A 19,318-nucleotide genomic window follows, 5' to 3' on the forward strand; every position below is an offset into this window, starting at 1 on the left:
TTGGTTGATTGTATTTCTTCTTCTGCCACATGCCTCTTCAGTTCCTTAGCCCATTTATTGATTGGGTTATTTGGTTTTTTTGGTGTTTTTTTTTTTTTTTTTTAGTTCTTTACATATCCTGGAAATCAGTGCTCTGAGGTGCATGTGGTAAAGATTTTTTTCCCATTCTGTAGGCTCTCTCTTCAAATTTTTGATTGTTTCTTTCAGCAAGGGCAATTCCAACTGGGGAGTGGGGAGCATGTTGACTGATTACACTTGACAGATAATAAGTTGTTAGATGTGGATGTTTTTGAAGTGGTAATAAGTGTCTAGTTACTTGGTAGCTCAAGTAACTGTGAAAAGGAATCTTAAACTTGGATATTCTCCTTGGTTTTCAACACAAAGTCATTTCTTAACAAATCATGTGTGATTCTTTTTTAAAGGTGGATCTTTCAACATATCCTTGTTTAGTTTTCAAGAATAAAGCCATCATAAGACCTCATGCCACAGAAGAGATAAAAGTACTTTTCATACCATCCAATCCTGGAATTTTCCGATGCATATTTAGTGTTGCTTCTTGGCCATTTTCGGCCGATTCTGAGACGATAGTGCAAGCAGAAGCTTTGGCAAGCAGAGCCATTCTCACTGCCATTGCTGAGAGCCCTGCGATCGAGGTAAACAAGTCTTGTCATTCCTGGTGTTCTGATGAAGGCTGTTTGACCCTAGATACCACATATGGGAAAAATGAACAGGGGTCAGTGTGCCACAAGGTGAACTTCAAGCTGAACCTTAGTTCTTAATATCTTGTATTTCAGAATTTGAAATTATTTTTGTTTATTACAGAAACATAAATGCATTTACTAAGATTTTGTAAAGCAGAGTTTTAAACCCATTGTTTCCACTGATTCCATTATCTATTAGACATACACTTAGGAGAACACCAGGTTCTCCTTTCTCTGTGCCTGAAGATTCCTTGCTAGTTGGAAGCCTTTCTCTTCTACAGTCATCCATTTTTCTGAAAGTGAAAGCAAATCAGTCTAGCCAAATTGGGTGCGCAGTGCTCACTGGATGACATGCCTGTTGAAGACAGTGGCTCCCTGCCCTGGCTGCGCGTTGGAGACACTAGGAGCCTTCAGGTGCACTCCAGTCCCCGAGTCTCCCCTAGACCTGCCGAGTCAGGGTGATGACGGAGTGCAGCCTGAGCTACAGTGGAGGTACTTTACGAGAAGTGCCTCCTCTTAAGCGCTAGTGAGATTAGAACTAACGGCACCAGATGAAGGAATGCGGGAGGGCACGGAACAGAAAAGCAGAGCAGCTCTTCATGCCCATTAAAAGTGAGCTGATTCCTAATAGTTTAATAGAACTTAACATGTTTACTTAACCCACAGGTGTTACTGAGCTCCCACTAAAGGTAATTTATCGTTTTGTCCAGCAAAACCATACCCATGACCTGGCTAAAAGCAGTTATATTAGGTAGCATTAGGCATTACTCCTAAACTGGGCTGTGCATTGGGATCACCCGATGAACTTCAAAAATACTGATGTCTGTGTCTGAACTTTGAGTCGACCAGACAAACAGATTTGGGAACCATTGGAGTACGGATCATCTGGCGTCAACCAGACCTTTTTTAGAGGATGGCAGTGGGTCCTGAGGAACCAGCAGGATTTGAGCAGGGAACTAAGGCATAGTTCAAGAATTTTACAGAAAGTGTGTCAACTATCTCATTAACATGGGGACATAGACTACCTAAAAAGAATTTAACATGCAGTTTTGTTGAAAATAAACAATTATAAAATAACTTAGGATAAACTTGTCTAAATTCACTTTTAATGTTGACTCTTAACTGTGGGCAGAAGAATCAGCAATATGTACATAAGCTATGCTATTTATTCATATGAGCTTTTTATAAATCAGTCCTTTTTCTCAAACTTAGGTAGAAACAGAAAAGAAAGGTGTTCTTGATTTTGGTGACTTGATTTATGGAGGCTGGAAGTCCCTCCCACTAAAACTGATAAACAGGACACGTGCCATTGTACCCATCAGACTGATTATCAATGCTGTAAGTACTGGCAGAGTAAGAAACATTACAGTGTACATTGTTTAGGAATTGTAGACTACTAATATTCTTGACTAATTTTTCTTGTGAAAGTCAAGTATTCTGTTGCCCAAGTTGGCACTGTGGCTTTACTGAACTTGACTCTTCTTTTTCTGAACAGAACGCCTTAGTCTGGCGCTGCTTCACTTTTTCCAAGGAACCTGCCCACGCTTCTCTGAAAGCTGCTCTGTATACTGATGTGATCGCTCAGCTGGCAGCCCCCTCTGTGGTCAGCCACGTGATGCCTGCCAGTCTGGAGGGACAGGTAGGCTAGGCAGGTTGAAGAACTGGCTCTTCTCTCATTAAGACTTTATTCTGATTACTAGTATACACAAAAAAAAAAAAAAAATTTTTTTTTGTTTTCATTTTGTAGGATCCAGAATTTCTGATAATTTGGGTTCTTTTTCATAGTCCAAAGAAAGAAATTGCTTCTTCAGGTATCACATTTGTACTTTGTGGGAGTTACTTTACATCTAAATAGACTGTACATTTCAAGCTTATTTTCTCTCATGAAATGTGAATATTTTGACTATTTTAAAGAATTTTACGTTTAGAAAATGGGCAGTTGGCATGACATTTTAGGTCAAACCTGTGTAGGTATGGGTAACCCAACCAACTGCCACAGAAACCTGTGGGGGTGGTTTTTCTCTCTCTCTCTCTCTCTCTGTTTCTCCTTTAATTCTTTAAAAAACTCCTGGCCTACATCTTCTTGTGTCCCCTACGGGCATTATGTTGGGCTACTGAGGGCATTAGGATGAAATAATCTGGTTCCTGAACTAAAAGAATGAACTTTGTAGCAATCCTAGACCCTGCAGAAGAGTTCTCTGCCAGAGTGGATATAGAGCTTGACAGCCCAAACCCTACACCGGTGATTCTTCGCAGTGTGGGTCTGCAGGCAAGAGCTGGAGTGGCTCGGATCCACGCTCCTCGGGACCTGCAGGTACCTCAGCTCCTGCTGTCCTGTCGTGTGTGTGGCCGATTCACTGCTCAGGAACATGTTGTAAGCGTGTTTTGTTCCATCCTTTAGACTGTGCACTTGCTGGCTGCTATGAATTCCTCAACAAAGCAGTGCCTGCCTTTGAAAAACGCTGGCAATATTGAAGTTTTCTTAGATATCAAGGTAAGAGTTTCTTTCATTCAGTCTCTCCTCCAACCACGAGAATCTCACTTCTGCTTCCTAACCTGGCAGAGCACGCGAGGGTGAACTAGAGAATGGCCGCGCATGCTGAGAGCTGGCGTTTTGCCACAGTGCGCTCGTGTTGAGGCCTGATATTCTGAACTTCAGAACCGGGTTCTAACTAGCGCCTGAAGAAATCTGTTTGTCGCCCTGTGGCAAGTAGAATGAGAAGAGAGCCCGTAGGTGGATGTTGGTTGAGACCCGGGGGTGAGTGAGAGGTAGCATGACCCGGAGCTGGCGCAGCCGGAAGATAGGCTTGTTATGGGGGTGGAAGGAGAACAAAACATGCTCTGCAGGAGGAGGAGTAAGCGGGGACAGTGAGGGACAAAGAAGGGGGGATGAGTGACCCGTCGCAGTGAGGAGGCACATGGGACGAGTGGGACTGGGGACGGGCTGCACTGACGGGCTGCACATGGGACTGGTGGGTCAGCACTGAGCTGTGGCTGTGATTGTTCAGGTCCCAGGACCAGGAGGCCACTTTTCAGTGGATCCAGAGAGTTTATCCCTTAAGCCTGGAGAAGAACATGAAGTCACAGTTTCATTTATGCCAAAAGATCCCACTGTCTGTGAGGAGAGGTAAGGCGGACCTATTGACAATGTTAAGTTCTTACTCATCTCCCACAACATCCCCTCCCTGAGGTGTGCTCCGCCTGGAGCCTGGATGCAAAAGTGTTCATTTACTTCTCCTGATACATGATATAGTTCTGCTTTATCTCTTTTTTTTTAAGCCTCAGATTTTCTTTTTTGTTGCTAGAAATCTTGTTTTTAAACCAACTGAATAGAAATTAAGAAATTACTATTTTCATGTATATTATGAGAAAAGTAAATAAGAAAACCTCAATTTTTATGTTTATCAATTTCGATGTTTCCCATTGATTTTTTTCTCTTTCAGGAAACCTTTAGTTGACCTTGTCACTTGTTACTTAGTACTATTTCCAATTCCTTTTCCAGGTCTGTAGCTTTTGGGGACCCAAATCATAAGCAGATATCAACTTACAGTCAGAATACCACTGTTGATTGTATTTGAACTTGAGTATGTAAACCTAGCTTGACACATACCACCTCTGAGACACTCATTGCTTATCCCCTGCTGGGTTCCAGTCTGCTATTGGGACCCTGGAGAAAAAGAGAGGACCCTGGCTGCACCAGTGTGAATACTTGTGCTGGAACACTTGCCCTAAACTCCCCTGGGCCAGCCCCTTCTGGAAACTTCCCTGACTCCCAAATTCCTCATAAGTTGTATCCTGATAACACTGACTTCTCATGTGGAGGTCATCCTGATTGTCCCCTTGCTTTGTCTGTATTCTTTCCTGGACTGTAAGCTCTAGTGATAGGAATATCATTGTATCCCTGGCACCCAGCTCTGTCTCTTGGACAAAGTAAGTGCTTAAGAAACAGTTGCCAAAAAGAATGAATACAGGACATTTGACTTAGATTTTTCTCTTTGTTAGGATCTTGAAAATATTTGTGCAGCCATTTGGACCTCAGTATGAAGTTGTGTTAAAGGGTGAGGTTGTTTCTTCAGGAAGTAAACCTCTGCCACCAGGACATTGCAGCCCAGACGTTCCATTGATTTTGTCCAACAGGCAGTTTCTGGCTTGGGGAGGTGTCCCTCTTGGCAGAACACAGTAAGTGTGCCATAGCCGCCCGGGTGCTGAGGTTTGCTGGTTACCTGATGCCCTTCCCTCCTGGGGTGATCGTGACTGTGTTTTGTTTCTAGAGTTGAGATGACGCTATTTCACACTCAGTTCATCTTCCTGCTCTGCGTTTTCATGTTTGCATTGAAAAATTTCCCTCTTTTTAAAATGCATCTCAAAGAAGTGGGTCTGAGTTTCCTTAGGCTCTTCAGCGAATTCTCTGCTGATTACCAAATGTAAGCAATTAAGAGCTTTTGGGTTCCTTCTGTGGAAAGAAAGGAGGAAAAATGAATGAGATGTGTTGTCGACTTCTTAGTCTCAGTGTTGAACACTTGGTACAGTGTTGAAGAGTGCAGCGGGTTTCTAATGGAGCAGATGCATACTGTCATGTTTCAACATGAATGGTATCTCTCTTTGATAACCAGAAATACATAAATTAATACAATTATGATTAGAATTAGTGCATATGATAATTAAGATTAATTTGTTTGTAATATTTAATATATTAATAGTTCCCCCTTTATAAACTTAATAATTTAATCACCTGTTCTTTTACAAATCTCAAATCAGTAAACAAATGCTCCTAACAACCTAGAAATTACTAACCTGAGTGTTTACTCTTCCATATTTTGTACTTTTGTGTTTTTTCCTTAAAGATTTTATACATACATTTCCATGGTATCTGAGAGATAAGGAACTCCTGACTGAACTTCTACTTTTTAAAAACTTGTTCTGTGAGTGCTAAAAGGGTCTATTTGAACCTCTTCACTTGCAGAGTGCATCCATGGCTTAGTTGTCTGTCATGTTACAAAAGCAGCTTCCAAAAAGACACAGTGAGGTATAACCAGCAAGTGACTCCTGTGGGAGGTCAGAGGCGGGGCCCCGCAGCTGGGAGTGCCCAAGGCCTGCCTAGGCCCTGCGTGCCCCCTCCATGTGGGCTCTGGCCTGCACTGACAGTCCTGCCCCGCACCGTCAGTTACAGTGTGCACAAGTGAAGCACAGGGAAGTATGGCCCTTCCTGCCCCAGGCTCACGAGCTCTACCTCCCCAGGGTCCTCTAAAAGACAGATCTGTGCAGTGCAGTGAATCTCCAAGGTAAGCAGCAGATTCAGGTACCATTTCCTGGTACCCCTCTCCCGTTTAGTTGCTTCTCTGTGGTCTGGCAGTGGGGTGCCCAGGTATGGCACAGCGAAGCACTTACCTGGGCCTTGCCAGATCCATGTAATTACAACTTGAGATGATTCAGGTCATTTCAAGAATGGACAGCCTGTGTTCTTTTAAGCACCTTGCTGTAAACATTTCTCTCAGCCAGATTTTTGGAGAATACTGTGTGGCATTTAATTTGAGGTAATGATCCCTCTCCAGAAGTTCTTTTGCTGCTGATCATGTGTGTCCTGGCTTTTGCAGCCAGTTAAGATGGTCAGGATTGAAGTTTATGTTGAGGGTAAGGCTGAACACGGCCATGTGCCTGTCTAGAAAGCTCCTCCAGCTCTGCAGTTGAGCATGAACAGTGCCTGCATGACGAAACTTTCCCTGGCTTCCCCAACATTCATTTGTGGTCTGCTGTACTACATGTACACATAGTTGTTTGAGGTCCTTAAGTAAGTTCTGGAAAGAATAAAATGGTTTAACTGCACAGCACAGACATCAAGACAAGGGAAGCTACCTAACAACTGTACTTTCTAATGAAGGTGTGGACTCTAAAAAGCTTTATTTAGTGTCCATTTTGATACACAGCTTTTCTCATAGCTGATCTTGCCTGTGAAGTCAAAAGCAGAAGAAGGTTGAATAGAGCCATAATCCTCCTTGCACTGATCCTGGAAAGAGTCTCTGCACTGTGAGAAAAGTTGTAGTGGAGGATTACTGTGGTAGGGATGACTGATCTTCAAATCTGGCCACTCAGAGGCTGTGCCATCCTGAAATCTTGCTTTCAGCTAGCCCAAAGTTGGATCAGTGTGTGCTGAATCAATTTTAAGTAAAAACACTTGGATTAAACAGGACAGCATCTGGCACTGCTTTTGTCCTCACTGCTGTCATTTCTGCCCAGCTTCTTCTGAGTGAAAGTCCTTCAGTCTCTTCTCGCTTCGTGGCTCCACTTCCCATGGAGAGTTCTTGGAGTTCTTATCATCTGACAGGTCATGAGCAAGTCTCCCACGGGTGCAGGCAGCTGCATGTAGGGAGTGTCTCTTAATCACAAGAGTTGGTCAGATGACTTTGCTCTGCCTGGAGGAATGTGCCAGTCCTGTGAGACTGCACTGCCTGTGGTCACTCGATGGTCCTCAAAGTGATGGTGAAAGTCAGGCTTCTGAAAGCAGCATCCCAGGGCATTAGGTGACATTGAGCTGATGTGCCTAAAGCCTTTAGTGCTGCACCTAGGGAAAATGGATTCTGTGATCCTTCTCACCCTCATGTTTGTGTCTTACATGGAAAAATAGGTCCCATCACAAACAGTACACACTACCCTCTGTGAGGACTTACGACAGAGTTCAGGATGAAGAGGTCTATGGTCTGCTTAGAAAGGAAACTTCCTGTTCCCCCCCACCATGAAATGTTCTAGGAGGCAGCTGAGGCTGTGCTAGTGGGCTGGCAAATCACATGGCTGCTGGGCACCTGCGCCTGCCCTGCTGGGAGAAAGGTTGCAGAGCTGCAGGATCAGAGCCAGCAGAGTGCGGAGCACAGATTGATCAATGATAATGCTGGGACAGTGTTATTAAATTATGGATTTTGCTTCCATTGCAGAAAGGAATGATAATTAATAAATTACAGTTGTATTTTCCAAGCATAAAATGATCCATAGGTGGTATTTAATATCAAATTTTTGGAATCCTGTTTCAAGTCTGCATTTTTCCATGGTGTGTTTATTCATTCTGGTTTCTTTCTTATATGCGTGCTTAAACACTTCATTTAGGTTTTTTTTCTTAATTTTTGGGAATTCTTTTAAAAAATAGAGCTGTTAATAACCCTTTTTGTTTGTGGAACTCCTTTTTAAAACTAGAAACTGAGCTCTCTTCCCCTCAGCTTGATAACTCTACTTCTTAAAGTGACTGTTTCTTTAAAAAATAAAAGATAAATAAAACTGAATGTTTTATCAAACAGCATTCTGTCCAGGTGAGTCTTCCCAGGCAACATAGCTGTGGACAGTTTTCCCAGAGGTGCTGACAGCCAGACCAGCCTTTCCCTTTGAATACAAGGTGGACAGGACATAGCCCACAGCCTCTATGTTTAAATGGTCTTCACATTTGGAGTAAAAGAGGGATTTGCCCACATATTCAGTATTCTCCAGTGGAGAGAGAGTCACATAGTTTCAGAGATTCTAGGGTTTACTGCCAGCCAGCTGTTATTTATGTGTCCATTCTCCTTGCATTGTAACTTTTAAAAGTACAATTACTTTAGAATACGGCTAGGACTCCTTGTTAGCCCCTTAGCTGTGGCATTGACTTAATTTCTTCAGTGATATTCACTGATTGATTCTTTATAAGGCAGACCATATGACAGAGAATAAGGCTGCAGAGGAGCTATGATTGGGAAGAGATTAAGCCAAAAAGCTTATCTGCTAAGGTGAGTCCTCCTGTGCCTTCTGTTTTTAGAAGCTAGGGTCCAGGACAGTGAGGGAGGACACCAACCTGCTAAGATGGTGTATGCCATCAGACCATCTCTGCGGATGGTGTGGTTGGTTTTGACAGGCTTGGTTTTGAGCATTTGAAATGTATAATTGTTTACAGGCTTCAGAAGCTGGCTTTGAGAAGTAACTGTACATCTACGGACCAGCACCTGCGGCTGCTTATCAAAGGACAGGACCAGGACTGTTTTCAGGTGTGTAGAGTGCATGGCCTCTTGTTCTGTGCCATGTTTTGTCTCTATCCAGGACACTCACATATGCAGGTGGGTTTTTTGTTTTTGTTTTTGTTTTTTACACATTTGTGTTAATTGTGTGTTTTACGTAGTGATTATTTTTAAATCATAGCTTCAGAACACTTTTGGCTTAGAAGAGCGATTGACCAGTAACTGTGAGATCAGAATTCAACCAAAAGAAGACATTGTAATCTCTGTATTATTTGCACCTACTCGGTTATCTTGTATGTTGGCTAAACTGGAAATCAAACAGCTTGGAAATCGATCACAACCAGGCATTAAGTTCATGGTAAGAACTTCATTACTTTTTTCCTCACATGCAGTTTTTCACAAGGTATAACTATTGGTTTAATGTTGGCAAGTTATATAATCTGCCTTTGACAAGCAAATTAGGGAGAATTGTCAAGTTACAAAAGCAACCAATGCAGTATTCGTATTTTGTTTTCTAACGTTTTTATGTATCATTTCAGTTTGAGAATTTTGAAATGAGTCTGTCTTTTTAGGAACACAATTTTGGGTAAATCCAGGTAGTGCTGTTTAAGATTCTGACTTTCCAAGTAAGTTTTATTTTTTGAACTAGGCAAAAATGCTTGTCTATTTGGTCTGCATAACCAGATGCTATAGAATAGGTAATTTATGAATATTAGAAATTTCGGTGCCCGCAGATTGATTGTCTGCAGAGGGGTTGCTCTCTGCTTCAGAGACGGGGCCTTCGTGCTGTTGTCCTCCCATGGCAAAAGGGGCAAGGGCACTCTTTTCACCCCCTTTTGTTTTATTTCTTTATTTTTCTTGAGGTAGCCACTTCTAAAAGGACCCCACCTCTTAGCAGGATGGTTTGGAGATTAAGTTTCAACATTCAAATTTTGTGGGGACACTGACCTTCAGACCACAGCAAATATCTATTGATAGAATTTGCTAGACTCTTGTAAACACTAGAGATACAAAGACAATTTTTTATATTTTGTTTTTTCCCAACATAATTTTTAAAAAGGATTTGTGGCTATTTACATAAATATATTCAGAACAACTAGAGATGAAAGGAATAAATCGTTTAGGAAAGAAACGAAGAGCAGAATAGGTGCAACTTGAGCTGCGTGAAAGCGCACACCTTCGCCTGCATGGCGCCTGGAGCCGGCCAGGGCTCGGCACAGAGGGAATGGGGTGGAGGAGAGGATCGACCAGGGCAGCTCTTTTTGACACTGGAGTTGACCTCTTCTCTGTGGAGCCATTTGATTGGCCCCATGGTGGGCAGAATTATTTAAGGATGTAAGAGGTCATTTTAGAAACTGGCGTCCTTAAGTGTGAGCTCAGGACATAGTGACAAAACACTTATGTACCCAGGTGCATAGCTCTATAATAATCTCGTTTCCTGTAAAGATAAAATTTGGTTTATGGAGAGGACCAATGGGCTGTGTTTTGAGGCTCTCCTAATTATATTTTGAATAGTTTCAGGTTTACTAGCCAACATTTGAGGTTATTAGTGAGGGAGATTCTCTGGAGAACTAATAACTGGTGACTTAGGGTAGGACTATTTGATTTGACAGTCACCGAGCCCATGTTTGGTTTGACATACTCTTAAATAAACCAGGATCCTAGTGGGATTCCTACCTAAATCGACGACCACCTCATCTTTTTGTAGAGGTGGGCTGAGTGGGGCTCACCTGTGGGCTTTATTTGACCAGAGCACTGAGACCATTAACGGGGTGTACTCTTCTTGACCCCTGGTCGAGTGGTGGGAGAGCACTTCACTGCAGGGACTAGGAAGTCCAGGGAGCCCTGCCTGTCACTTAGACTAACCATGGGTCATTCCCTTCACTCTCTCTGACATGCAGCTACTTCTCACTTCTGTCCCAATCTCCCAGCTTGGTTCTGAGGAATGAATGAGGTGATCTGTGGCTCTTTTTTTTTTTTTTTTTTTTTTAATACTTAGGTTTAGGTTTTAGTTGTAGGTGAACACGATACCCTTATTTTATTTTCATGTGGTGCTGAGGATCAAACCCAGGGCCTCACGCATAGGCAAGCGCTCTACCACTCAGCCCCAGCCCCAGCCCCTGATCTAGGTTTTGAAAACAACAAAACAATAAAAATGTATCACGTACTACACGTTGAGTGCGTGTCAGGCCCTGCCCTTCATCACTACATAGATCCTTGCATTTTATTTTCAAAACAGCCTTTTGAGATAATGGTGCCCTTTCCCTCCCACACATAGGAAACCCACCCTTAGAGAAGCACGGTACGGTTCTGCGTCTGCAGGCTGCTTCAAGCCGTCTGCCCACGGGCCCTCCTGACCTCTGGTGCAGGCTCTAGGGTGCTAACAGCAGCTGTTTGGTAGTCCTCTAGATCAGTGGTTTTCAACCAGAGGCTGTTACCTGTGGGAATTTTTGGTAATGTCTGCATACAATTTTGTTTGTCATAACTGAGTTGGGACAAGGGTGTTCCTGGCATCTGCTGTGTAGAGGTGAGGGATACTGCCAAGCTCCTCCAATGCCCAGGGCATTCCCACCCCAGTGAATTATCCAGCCCACAATTTCAGTAGTACTGAAGTTAAGAAGCCCACCTCTAAAGCAGTAATTTTTCCTGGTTAATCTTTGGATTTGTTGCCATTAGTCAGATTTGTTTATTCATTGTTTTCTTTGACCTTTCTACTCAGTTGTAACTTTTAACTTGTTAGGCTTTGAAAACCCATTGAGCCCTGCTCGCCACAGGGTTGGTGTCCAGTTGCCCATCCACCACTTGAAAATCTCTGGACAAAAGGCTTGTCTGTAGTGAAAACGTACAGACCCTCTCCTTGTCATCTTTCCCTAAAGATACCATGTGACAGCTGCTTACTTAGCATTTGCATCATGTTAGATACGGCATCTGGAGATGATTTGAGTATGTGGGAGGGTTATGTGCAACTGCTCACCATTTTACATAAGGGACTTGGAGTGTCCATGGATTTTGGTATATACCAGAGAAGGGGTGTCCTGGAACCACCCCCGTGTACACCGAGAGACACTTGTACAGGGAGAGTACTTCTACTGAGTTCTTCTAAAACTGCTTTTCCCCTGTTTTCATCTTCTGTTCAGTTCCATACAGAAAATTTCTTCATAAAATTTTGTGGAAAAAAAAAATAAGAAACATTTTCGGCTCTTGAAACTACCAAAAGTTGTTTTGAATAAGGTGGGGTTTGTAGGAGTTTCTGATCTGAAGCCCTTGAAATGCTATTAATTTGTAATAAAAGGCAAGCAAATATGAGGAGCTTAAATTTAACTTTCATAATGTTATTTTGATTAGGTACATAACACAAGTGAAAATAAGTGATGTTTCATGTTTACAGAGGACTCTTTGGAAACTATTTTAATAGGGATGAACAATAACTCTCACATGTGTGCTTGTGAGGCTTGTTTTCTAGCAGGGGAAATATTTTCTTTGAGAGTTTTTGAGTTCTTGTCCCAGTCCCTTCTGCATGCTTCTCTTCAGCATTGGCTAGAGCACATGATAAGAGGATTATGTGATAATAGCTTTTTCCTAGAAAACATTATATTATGAAAATTTGCAGAATTACTGAGAAGTTGAAAGAATTATGCACTAATACCCACATACCCTGCCACTAGATTCTAAAGTTATATTTTGTTATATTCTCTTACCCCATATCTAATCATTATGTATCTCAAAGTAAATTACAAATATCAGTATGTTTAACCCTAAAAACTTAGCAAGCAAGCATGTCTACTCAGATCTTTTGATCATTCCTCTGTCATCTAAACTTGGCTTTTATAATAGCAAAATAATTATTTTTAGCATACTAAAGGGCGTGTAATTTTGCAACTCTTTGATTTATTTTTCCTTTAAGATAAAGTCTTCAGGGGCTGGGGTTGTGGCTCAGTGGTAGAGTGCTTGTCTGGCACGTGTGAGGCTCTGGGTTTGATCCTCAGCACCACATAAAAAAATAAAGGTATTGTGTTCATATACAAGTTAAAAATAGTACAAAAAATAAGATAGATAAGGGCTTTATGTAATGCTGGATTGGAAATGGATAACTTCTAGCCAAGGATACAAGATACTAAAAAGTTAAATGATGTTAAATCATTCTGTATCATTTTCTGACTCTAATTAAATCTGCTTTCTTATATGAAATAATTTTATATGTGTATATTCTTTTAGATACCTTTGTCTGGATATGGAGGAACAAGTAATCTTATTTTGGAAGGTGTTAAAAAATTGTCTGATAGCTACATGGTGACAGTGAATGACTTAATACCTGGCAAAGAAAGTAAGATGGTGGTTTCTGTCCGCAACACCGGATCTCGAGCAGCTTTTGTCAAAGCAATAGGTTTTAAGGATTCTCAGAAAAAAATTTTGCTGGATCCTAAAGTATTGAGGATTTTTCCAGATAAATTTGTGCTCAAGGAAAGAACACAGGAAGTAAGTACAAAAGTCTCTGCCCTAAAAAAATTCAACTCATTCATAGATTAATAATGATGTATTTTATGGTCAAAAGCTAAAACAGTATTTGGAAGTGATGTAGGAGTGCTTGTCTAGTCTTCTTAAAAGTGCCACACATGTGCACTTGTGTCTGTTGAACATTTAAGCTTCTTGTTTATCAGAGTGAAATGAAGAAAAATACTATTTGATATTCACCCTTGATTTTTTTCTTGACTTTAGGATGTTACTATAATATATAATCCATCAGACAGACAGAATGATTGTAAAACTGCAACAGAACTATCAACTGTATACTTCTTTGGTGGAGATGAAATTTCCAGACAGCAGTATCGAAGGTAGATTGCTTATTTTAGACAATGTTGGGAATTTGTCAATGGAAATAATGAAGGTGTAAATGATATGGGATTTGGAATTTTTAACATACTTCACTGTTTATTAGTGAATTGGTAGGTAAAGGAAAATTTGGGTAAAATTTATGGCTGAGGAGTCGCCATATTGGGATTAGAAATACTGGTGGGAAACACACTTCCTCTGTTTGCGGGCCTCCTGCCTCCTGTCCTCCACCCCACAGGAGCATGGTCTCCCACACAGGACTCGAGCAGTCCTTGAGGGTATGGCAAGGACAGTAGATCAGTGTCAGGAGAGATTTTAAGAACCAATGAGATTATATTGCAGAACGCAGTAATTTGGAATATGTCTGGGAATGCTGTGAATTAGTTGAAAGAATTGTCATGTTTTAGAAGTGTGTAAGAGGTTTTAATTTCAAGCTGCTTAAAGCATGTACTTCTGTAACATTTGATTTATCTAATTTAAACGTGGTTTAATATGCTGAACTACTGATGGGTTTAGGATATTGATCTAGTCCTAGGTGTGATTTAAACATAAGTTACATCCTTGTGTGTTAAATTCTGGAATCTCTTATTGTAAAATCCAGTTTCTTAGACTGGAGGACCTAACTCTGGAATAGTGGAACTCATGATGTCCATCTCTTACCCAGCATGGTATGCGGTGAATACACAGGCTTTCCTTCTACCCCTTGTACTCTGCTTTGTTTTCTTCTCAAAACAGAATTTGGGAAGCGGTTTCATTTTTAATTTGTTCAGGCTCATTGGGATGTTTAAGAACAGGGAGTTAAGTGATGACTAGCTGTAAGGTGTTGGAACAGGCCAGTGTGAAGAGCTTACCTTTGAATCTGGCTCTGTTTATTAATTATTGTAGAAATAGAAACTGACTTATAGAGAAACCAGATTACCAAGTTTTCTCATTTTTTTCTTTCTGTCCAGTGGGATATAGAAATCAGTGTATTATTTCAGACTGCCAAAAATTTACAGCAGTGAGATTTTCTTGAGTTATGAACATCTGAGAGTATTATAATTTACTAATTTACATTTCAGTTTTCACTTCAAAGGTTCTCTGGGAGAACCCAGATAGACATAGTTATATGGTAATTTAAGTATTTTCCTCTAATGTCTTATTGGTTTTTGCCATGTTCTTTTTCCCACCCATGTTCTGTTTCTGAGACAGATTTCATTATCACAAGTAATGAAAAAAGTAAGACCTGAAAAGAATCTAATTTTACTGTTCTTTTTACTCTTACCTTAGAGAGTTCTTGTTTTGTTGTTAATATTTAATAGAAGTTAATGATTTTATTCCCACATATACTTTCAAGGTAGCTTCCAAAACAGATTTTTCTTTTAAAAGTACTTACAGTAGGACTTAAAATTGAGATCTATAACTAATGTGATGGGCTGTTAGTAGGACTTGCCAAATGCATTAATGAAAATCTAGCAAGGATTATTTTAGATATCAAATCACTTTTGAATAAAACTCTTTCCTGGCAGAGCCCTGTTGGATAACCCAGGGATTGTGGAGCAGATCCTTCCAGAACATAGTGTGCTGCGCAACCTGAATTTTGCTGAAGTGTTTCAAGACGAGCTGCTAGTTGATGAAGGTAAGAGTCTCAACACGTCTTCAGTCTTTTGGTCACTTCGTGGTGTCATCTGCATCATGATGTGGCAGAGGAAGGAAGAGGTCAGTGTGGGTGTGGTGTCAGGCCCCTTGTGAGCCGCAGCTCTGCTGCGTGACTTGGAGCAGATGGCATCACTGAGACTCAGTCCCCTCTGTCGAGTGGGAAGATAGTGTCTAGCTTCTCTCCGTGCAGAGCTGTTCTGAGGGTCAGGTGGAAGAGCTTTGTCCTGTGAGTGTTCTGGACATCAGTCATTCCTTACCACACTTGTTCTGGGGCGGGCTTGCAAACCGAAGGCAGAGTCCTTGTTAAGCTCAGGTTAACTGCTACTTCAGGCTTAATGATCGTGAACCTATAGTCACTGAGATTTCTGGGCTCCTGTGCCTACTGAAGATTTATGGAGGGTGCGAAGTGACTCTCACCTAGGTGGTTGGCCCTATTTGAGTAAAACAGTTAAAATATTGAATAATGTCTACTCATACAAAAAAAATGTACTCAGACATGCAAATGTTGTAAAAATATACGTATTTTCAACATAGTATTATTTATAATAGTGAGAAGTAAGACTAGGCATTTAGGTTTAATTATGCAGAGTATTCTGAAGTCATTAAAATAGTGGTATAAATGTATAAATGAGAGAACACTCTTCATCTATTAAGAAAAGCATAGTTTTAAAATTTTGTGTAATAAGATCTCATTTTGACAAAAAATCGTGTAATCATTTATGTAAGTAAAATTGCAGGGGTTTGCTCTGCAAACAGAATATTAAGTGATTATGTTGTGGTAGGATTTCAGGTGGTAGCTTTCCCCCTATTTTATTTCCTGGTTTTTTTAATGATGGAATATATCTTGTTTCTGAAATACAAGATAGCAAAAGAAAAGGACATTTATGCCTTTATAAGGTGATGTAGACTAGTCTGCTTTTTTTCTATAAATTAGGAATCTAGGTCATCTGTTCCATGGGAAGGCAGGCGTAGATCTGATGAAAGTGATAGAAAGACTCATAGTGTACATGTGCTCAGTGTGCCAAGGGAGCAGGGCACCTGAAGGCAGGACCATCTCTGCCAGTTCTGCCCTCGACTCTTCTCATTGCAAGGATCCAAACAAGAGCTCACCAGGACTGTGCTGTGGAGATGGAGCACAGACTTAGTGACACGGCAGGTAGAGGGTTCAAGTGGTTCCAAAGTGGGCATCCACCCCCAGCTGAACGACACTTGCCTTTCAGCATGTGGTCCTCAGGACACGGTCCTTACCGCATGACTGAAGTATGCTGGAGTATGTTTAAGAATTGGGGAGAACACCAGGAGGGGCCTCCCGTTGAGAACGAGGCGACCGAGGTAGACTTGAGGAGAAGAGGCCTTGACAGCGGGAGGGGCCGCCGGTGGGCAGCTGCCTGTTCTGCACTTGGAGAGGAGTGCCTTCAAGTGGTCCAGCAGCCCAGCCAGGTGGGGAGAGCTGGGTCATCCGCACTCAGCGCAGAATTCCTGGCAGGTGTGTGTATTGTCCACATGGACGGAGGCAGTGGCCCCTATTTTCCTGTTGGCGGGTACCTTAGATTGCCTGTGAGGATGCCGCACTGGTACTTTCTGATGACATTTGATGCACATATGACTATGCAAGTATTTACAGTGGTCTCACTTTTGCTGATTTGTAGCAAGTATTCTCACAATTGATTTAGATACTTATAATCTGATGTCTTGGCTAATATATATTTAAATTTATAGTCACTTTTTACGTTTCCCTTTTAAATATATATGATTCATAAGGATTATCTTATTTATGCATAAAATGAGTATATTATATAAAATTTAATGTATATAAAAATTCAGCAGACCTAATCTAGAGATGTTTGTCTTGAGTACTATTTTATTAATCTGGAAATATTTAGTTATACTAGTAGTGTTTCTGGACTTGAGTATCGAATGTCTGTGTGACCTTCATTTATATATTGTGCATTCTTAACCCTTTGTACTTCAGATTCCTCATTTTTGAAGAGGATATAATACCTCAAAGAGTTGTTCTGAAACTTTAGTTAATATAAAGGGACTAGAATAATGCCTGGCCCACAGTAAGCTTTATATAAATGTTGTTGTCCTGTTCAAAAACATTTTTGTTTTAAGGATCACGGTACCACCTGAGAGAGATTGTTACTCCAGATTATAATAGAGGAAATTAAAACTCAGAGAGGCTAAGTAACCTGCCAAAGTCACAGAGCTAATGAGAAGCAAGGGTGGTTATGATTCGGCTCAGAGCCAGCGCTGTCAGCCACTGATGCTGCACTGCCTGTAATTTCATGCCAGTCAGTTGAATTAATCGTCAGAATGTCACCTCCCCCAACCTTAGAAAATGATACTCTGTGGCTAGTATTTATTCACTTGCTTATTCTGTGTGGTGATTATGTGGCGATTCATGTATTTCCAACACTCTTTTCTTTCTCAGTGTATGATCTTCCACAGTGGCCTAATGATATTCAACTCTTTTATGGAAACATGCGTAAAATCATCCTCTCGGTAATTGGAGAATTCAGAGATTCCGTTTCTAGCTGTGAGTTTCTTCAGCCGCCTTCTAAAGCGAACTTGGGATCTAAAAGGTAATACAAATGGACAAAGAGAACTCTGACCAGATTTCAGGGTTATTCAGTTCATGGTAGAACTGATGTTTTTCTCCCATACGCTCTCAAAATGTTTATTTCACTTTTATCTTTTAGTGTAAGTTGCAATCATTTCAGGCTTACAGGAAAGTAAAAGTAGTACAGGGAGCTCCTATGAAGCCTGCCCCCACTTTCCCTAGTTGACATTTTACTGTGACCTTATCATGCCCCTCCCACCCCGGGGACTGGGGATCAGACCCAGGGGCACTGAAGCACATCCCCAGCCCTTTTCGTTTTTTATTTTAAGTCAGGGTCTCACTAAGTTGCTTAGGGCCTTTGCCTCCCACGTTGCTGGGATCTCAGTTGTGCACCACCATACCTACTACCTTTCATTCTGGATTTCAATAGGTCTTTTTCCTAGATCAACTAAGAGGGAGCTGTAGGCATGACGACCAGTAAGCCCTAAAGTTGCTCAAACCACTCTCTACAGAACCATGGTAACCATGGCAGAATCAGAACAGTTAAGACAGTAATTTCATTACAGATCCCATACATATTTTACAGTTGTCAGGATAATGTTCTCTATATTTAAATTAAACCACAAAGCAAAAACTTCCTCTTTTTTCATCCTCTTTGGTTCAGAGTTGAATCTGAGCTGGGTACCTCTGTACTGTCTCTCAGTATAGAGAGAGTTGTCCGTCCTCCCTTTCCCTTCCCAAGTGAGCTGACGGAGGGTTGGATCAGCAGGTCAGATCCGTGGATTCAGAGGACCTGCAGGGGAGGCCTGGAGAGGTCTGGGCTCGGATGGCATTTTCTGGAGACTTTTTACAGCCCCAGTTCAATCCTGTGCTCTGGTTCAGGATCAGCGTCAGCTCTCCAAGTTGGGCCTGTGGTCTTTGGATGACACAAGAGGGCAGCTGTTTGGAGCATGAATGTTCTGTTTTATACTTTGACAGTTATGTAATGTGATTGTTCTTCAAAGGACTGTGTCCATGAACACATAGATTTCAGGTTTCCTTATCACACCAGTTCTGGATGGTCAAGTCCATCCTGTTCAGAGCCTTCCATAGCTGACCTAGGAGATCTGTCACTGGCAGGATTTCCAAAAGTTGTCCAAGTCACCTTTCATTCCTCTTGAGTGTTCCCTGTTAAAGGAGAAAACAGGCTCCTGGCTAACTGCTAATCATCATCCCTTTTCCTACCAATGACTTTGATGTTTGTAAACATCATTTAATGCCAGGCCAGTTTGTAAAATGCTCCTCTTTCAGTTCACAGATTCGGGTCTCGTGGAGTGCTGCTGCTGTTTGTTCAGTGCGTTTTCTCAGGTGGTGCACAGTGCTGGTCTGTCCTGTCACTCGAGCTAGTTCCCCTTGATTGGAAATAGCATCTACGGATCTTCTCCTGCACCAGTACTCAAGAGATACTCAGTTTCTCGTTGCTTGAATTTTTCACAACCATCAGTAGTCATTGCCTGAGTCACACTGCTACTGTCACAGTCACCAAACAGTGATATTTAAAATTCCGTTGCGATGCATTTATGAGCTGGCTTTGCACTCTGAGGAAGAGATCTCACGATGTTACTCACTTTCATTAG

The 19,318-nt window shown here is 41.5% G+C and overlaps 1 protein-coding gene across 2 annotated transcripts in view; it reads left to right on the plus strand.

Annotated features, from left to right (window-relative positions):
• CEP192 (centrosomal protein 192) overlaps window positions 1-19,318 on the plus strand; it is an 83,675-nt gene that overhangs the window by 42,820 nt on the left and 21,537 nt on the right. For both annotated transcript variants that reach the window (XM_079108818.1, XM_079108817.1), the window contains 14 exons: window positions 423-653; window positions 1,914-2,039; window positions 2,197-2,340; window positions 2,449-2,512; window positions 2,873-3,015; window positions 3,103-3,195; window positions 3,710-3,828; window positions 4,704-4,880; window positions 8,611-8,701; window positions 8,853-9,029; window positions 12,887-13,147; window positions 13,388-13,503; window positions 15,010-15,119; window positions 17,574-17,724. In XM_079108818.1, coding sequence (XP_078964944.1) covers window positions 423-653; window positions 1,914-2,039; window positions 2,197-2,340; window positions 2,449-2,512; window positions 2,873-3,015; window positions 3,103-3,195; window positions 3,710-3,828; window positions 4,704-4,880; window positions 8,611-8,701; window positions 8,853-9,029; window positions 12,887-13,147; window positions 13,388-13,503; window positions 15,010-15,119; window positions 17,574-17,724 — 2,003 coding nt within the window. The remainder of the gene's footprint in view (window positions 1-422; window positions 654-1,913; window positions 2,040-2,196; window positions 2,341-2,448; window positions 2,513-2,872; window positions 3,016-3,102; window positions 3,196-3,709; window positions 3,829-4,703; window positions 4,881-8,610; window positions 8,702-8,852; window positions 9,030-12,886; window positions 13,148-13,387; window positions 13,504-15,009; window positions 15,120-17,573; window positions 17,725-19,318) is intronic.

This window comes from Sciurus vulgaris, assembly GCF_902686455.1.
Source record: "Sciurus vulgaris genome assembly, chromosome: 13".
NCBI lineage: Eukaryota > Metazoa > Chordata > Mammalia > Rodentia > Sciuridae > Sciurus > Sciurus vulgaris.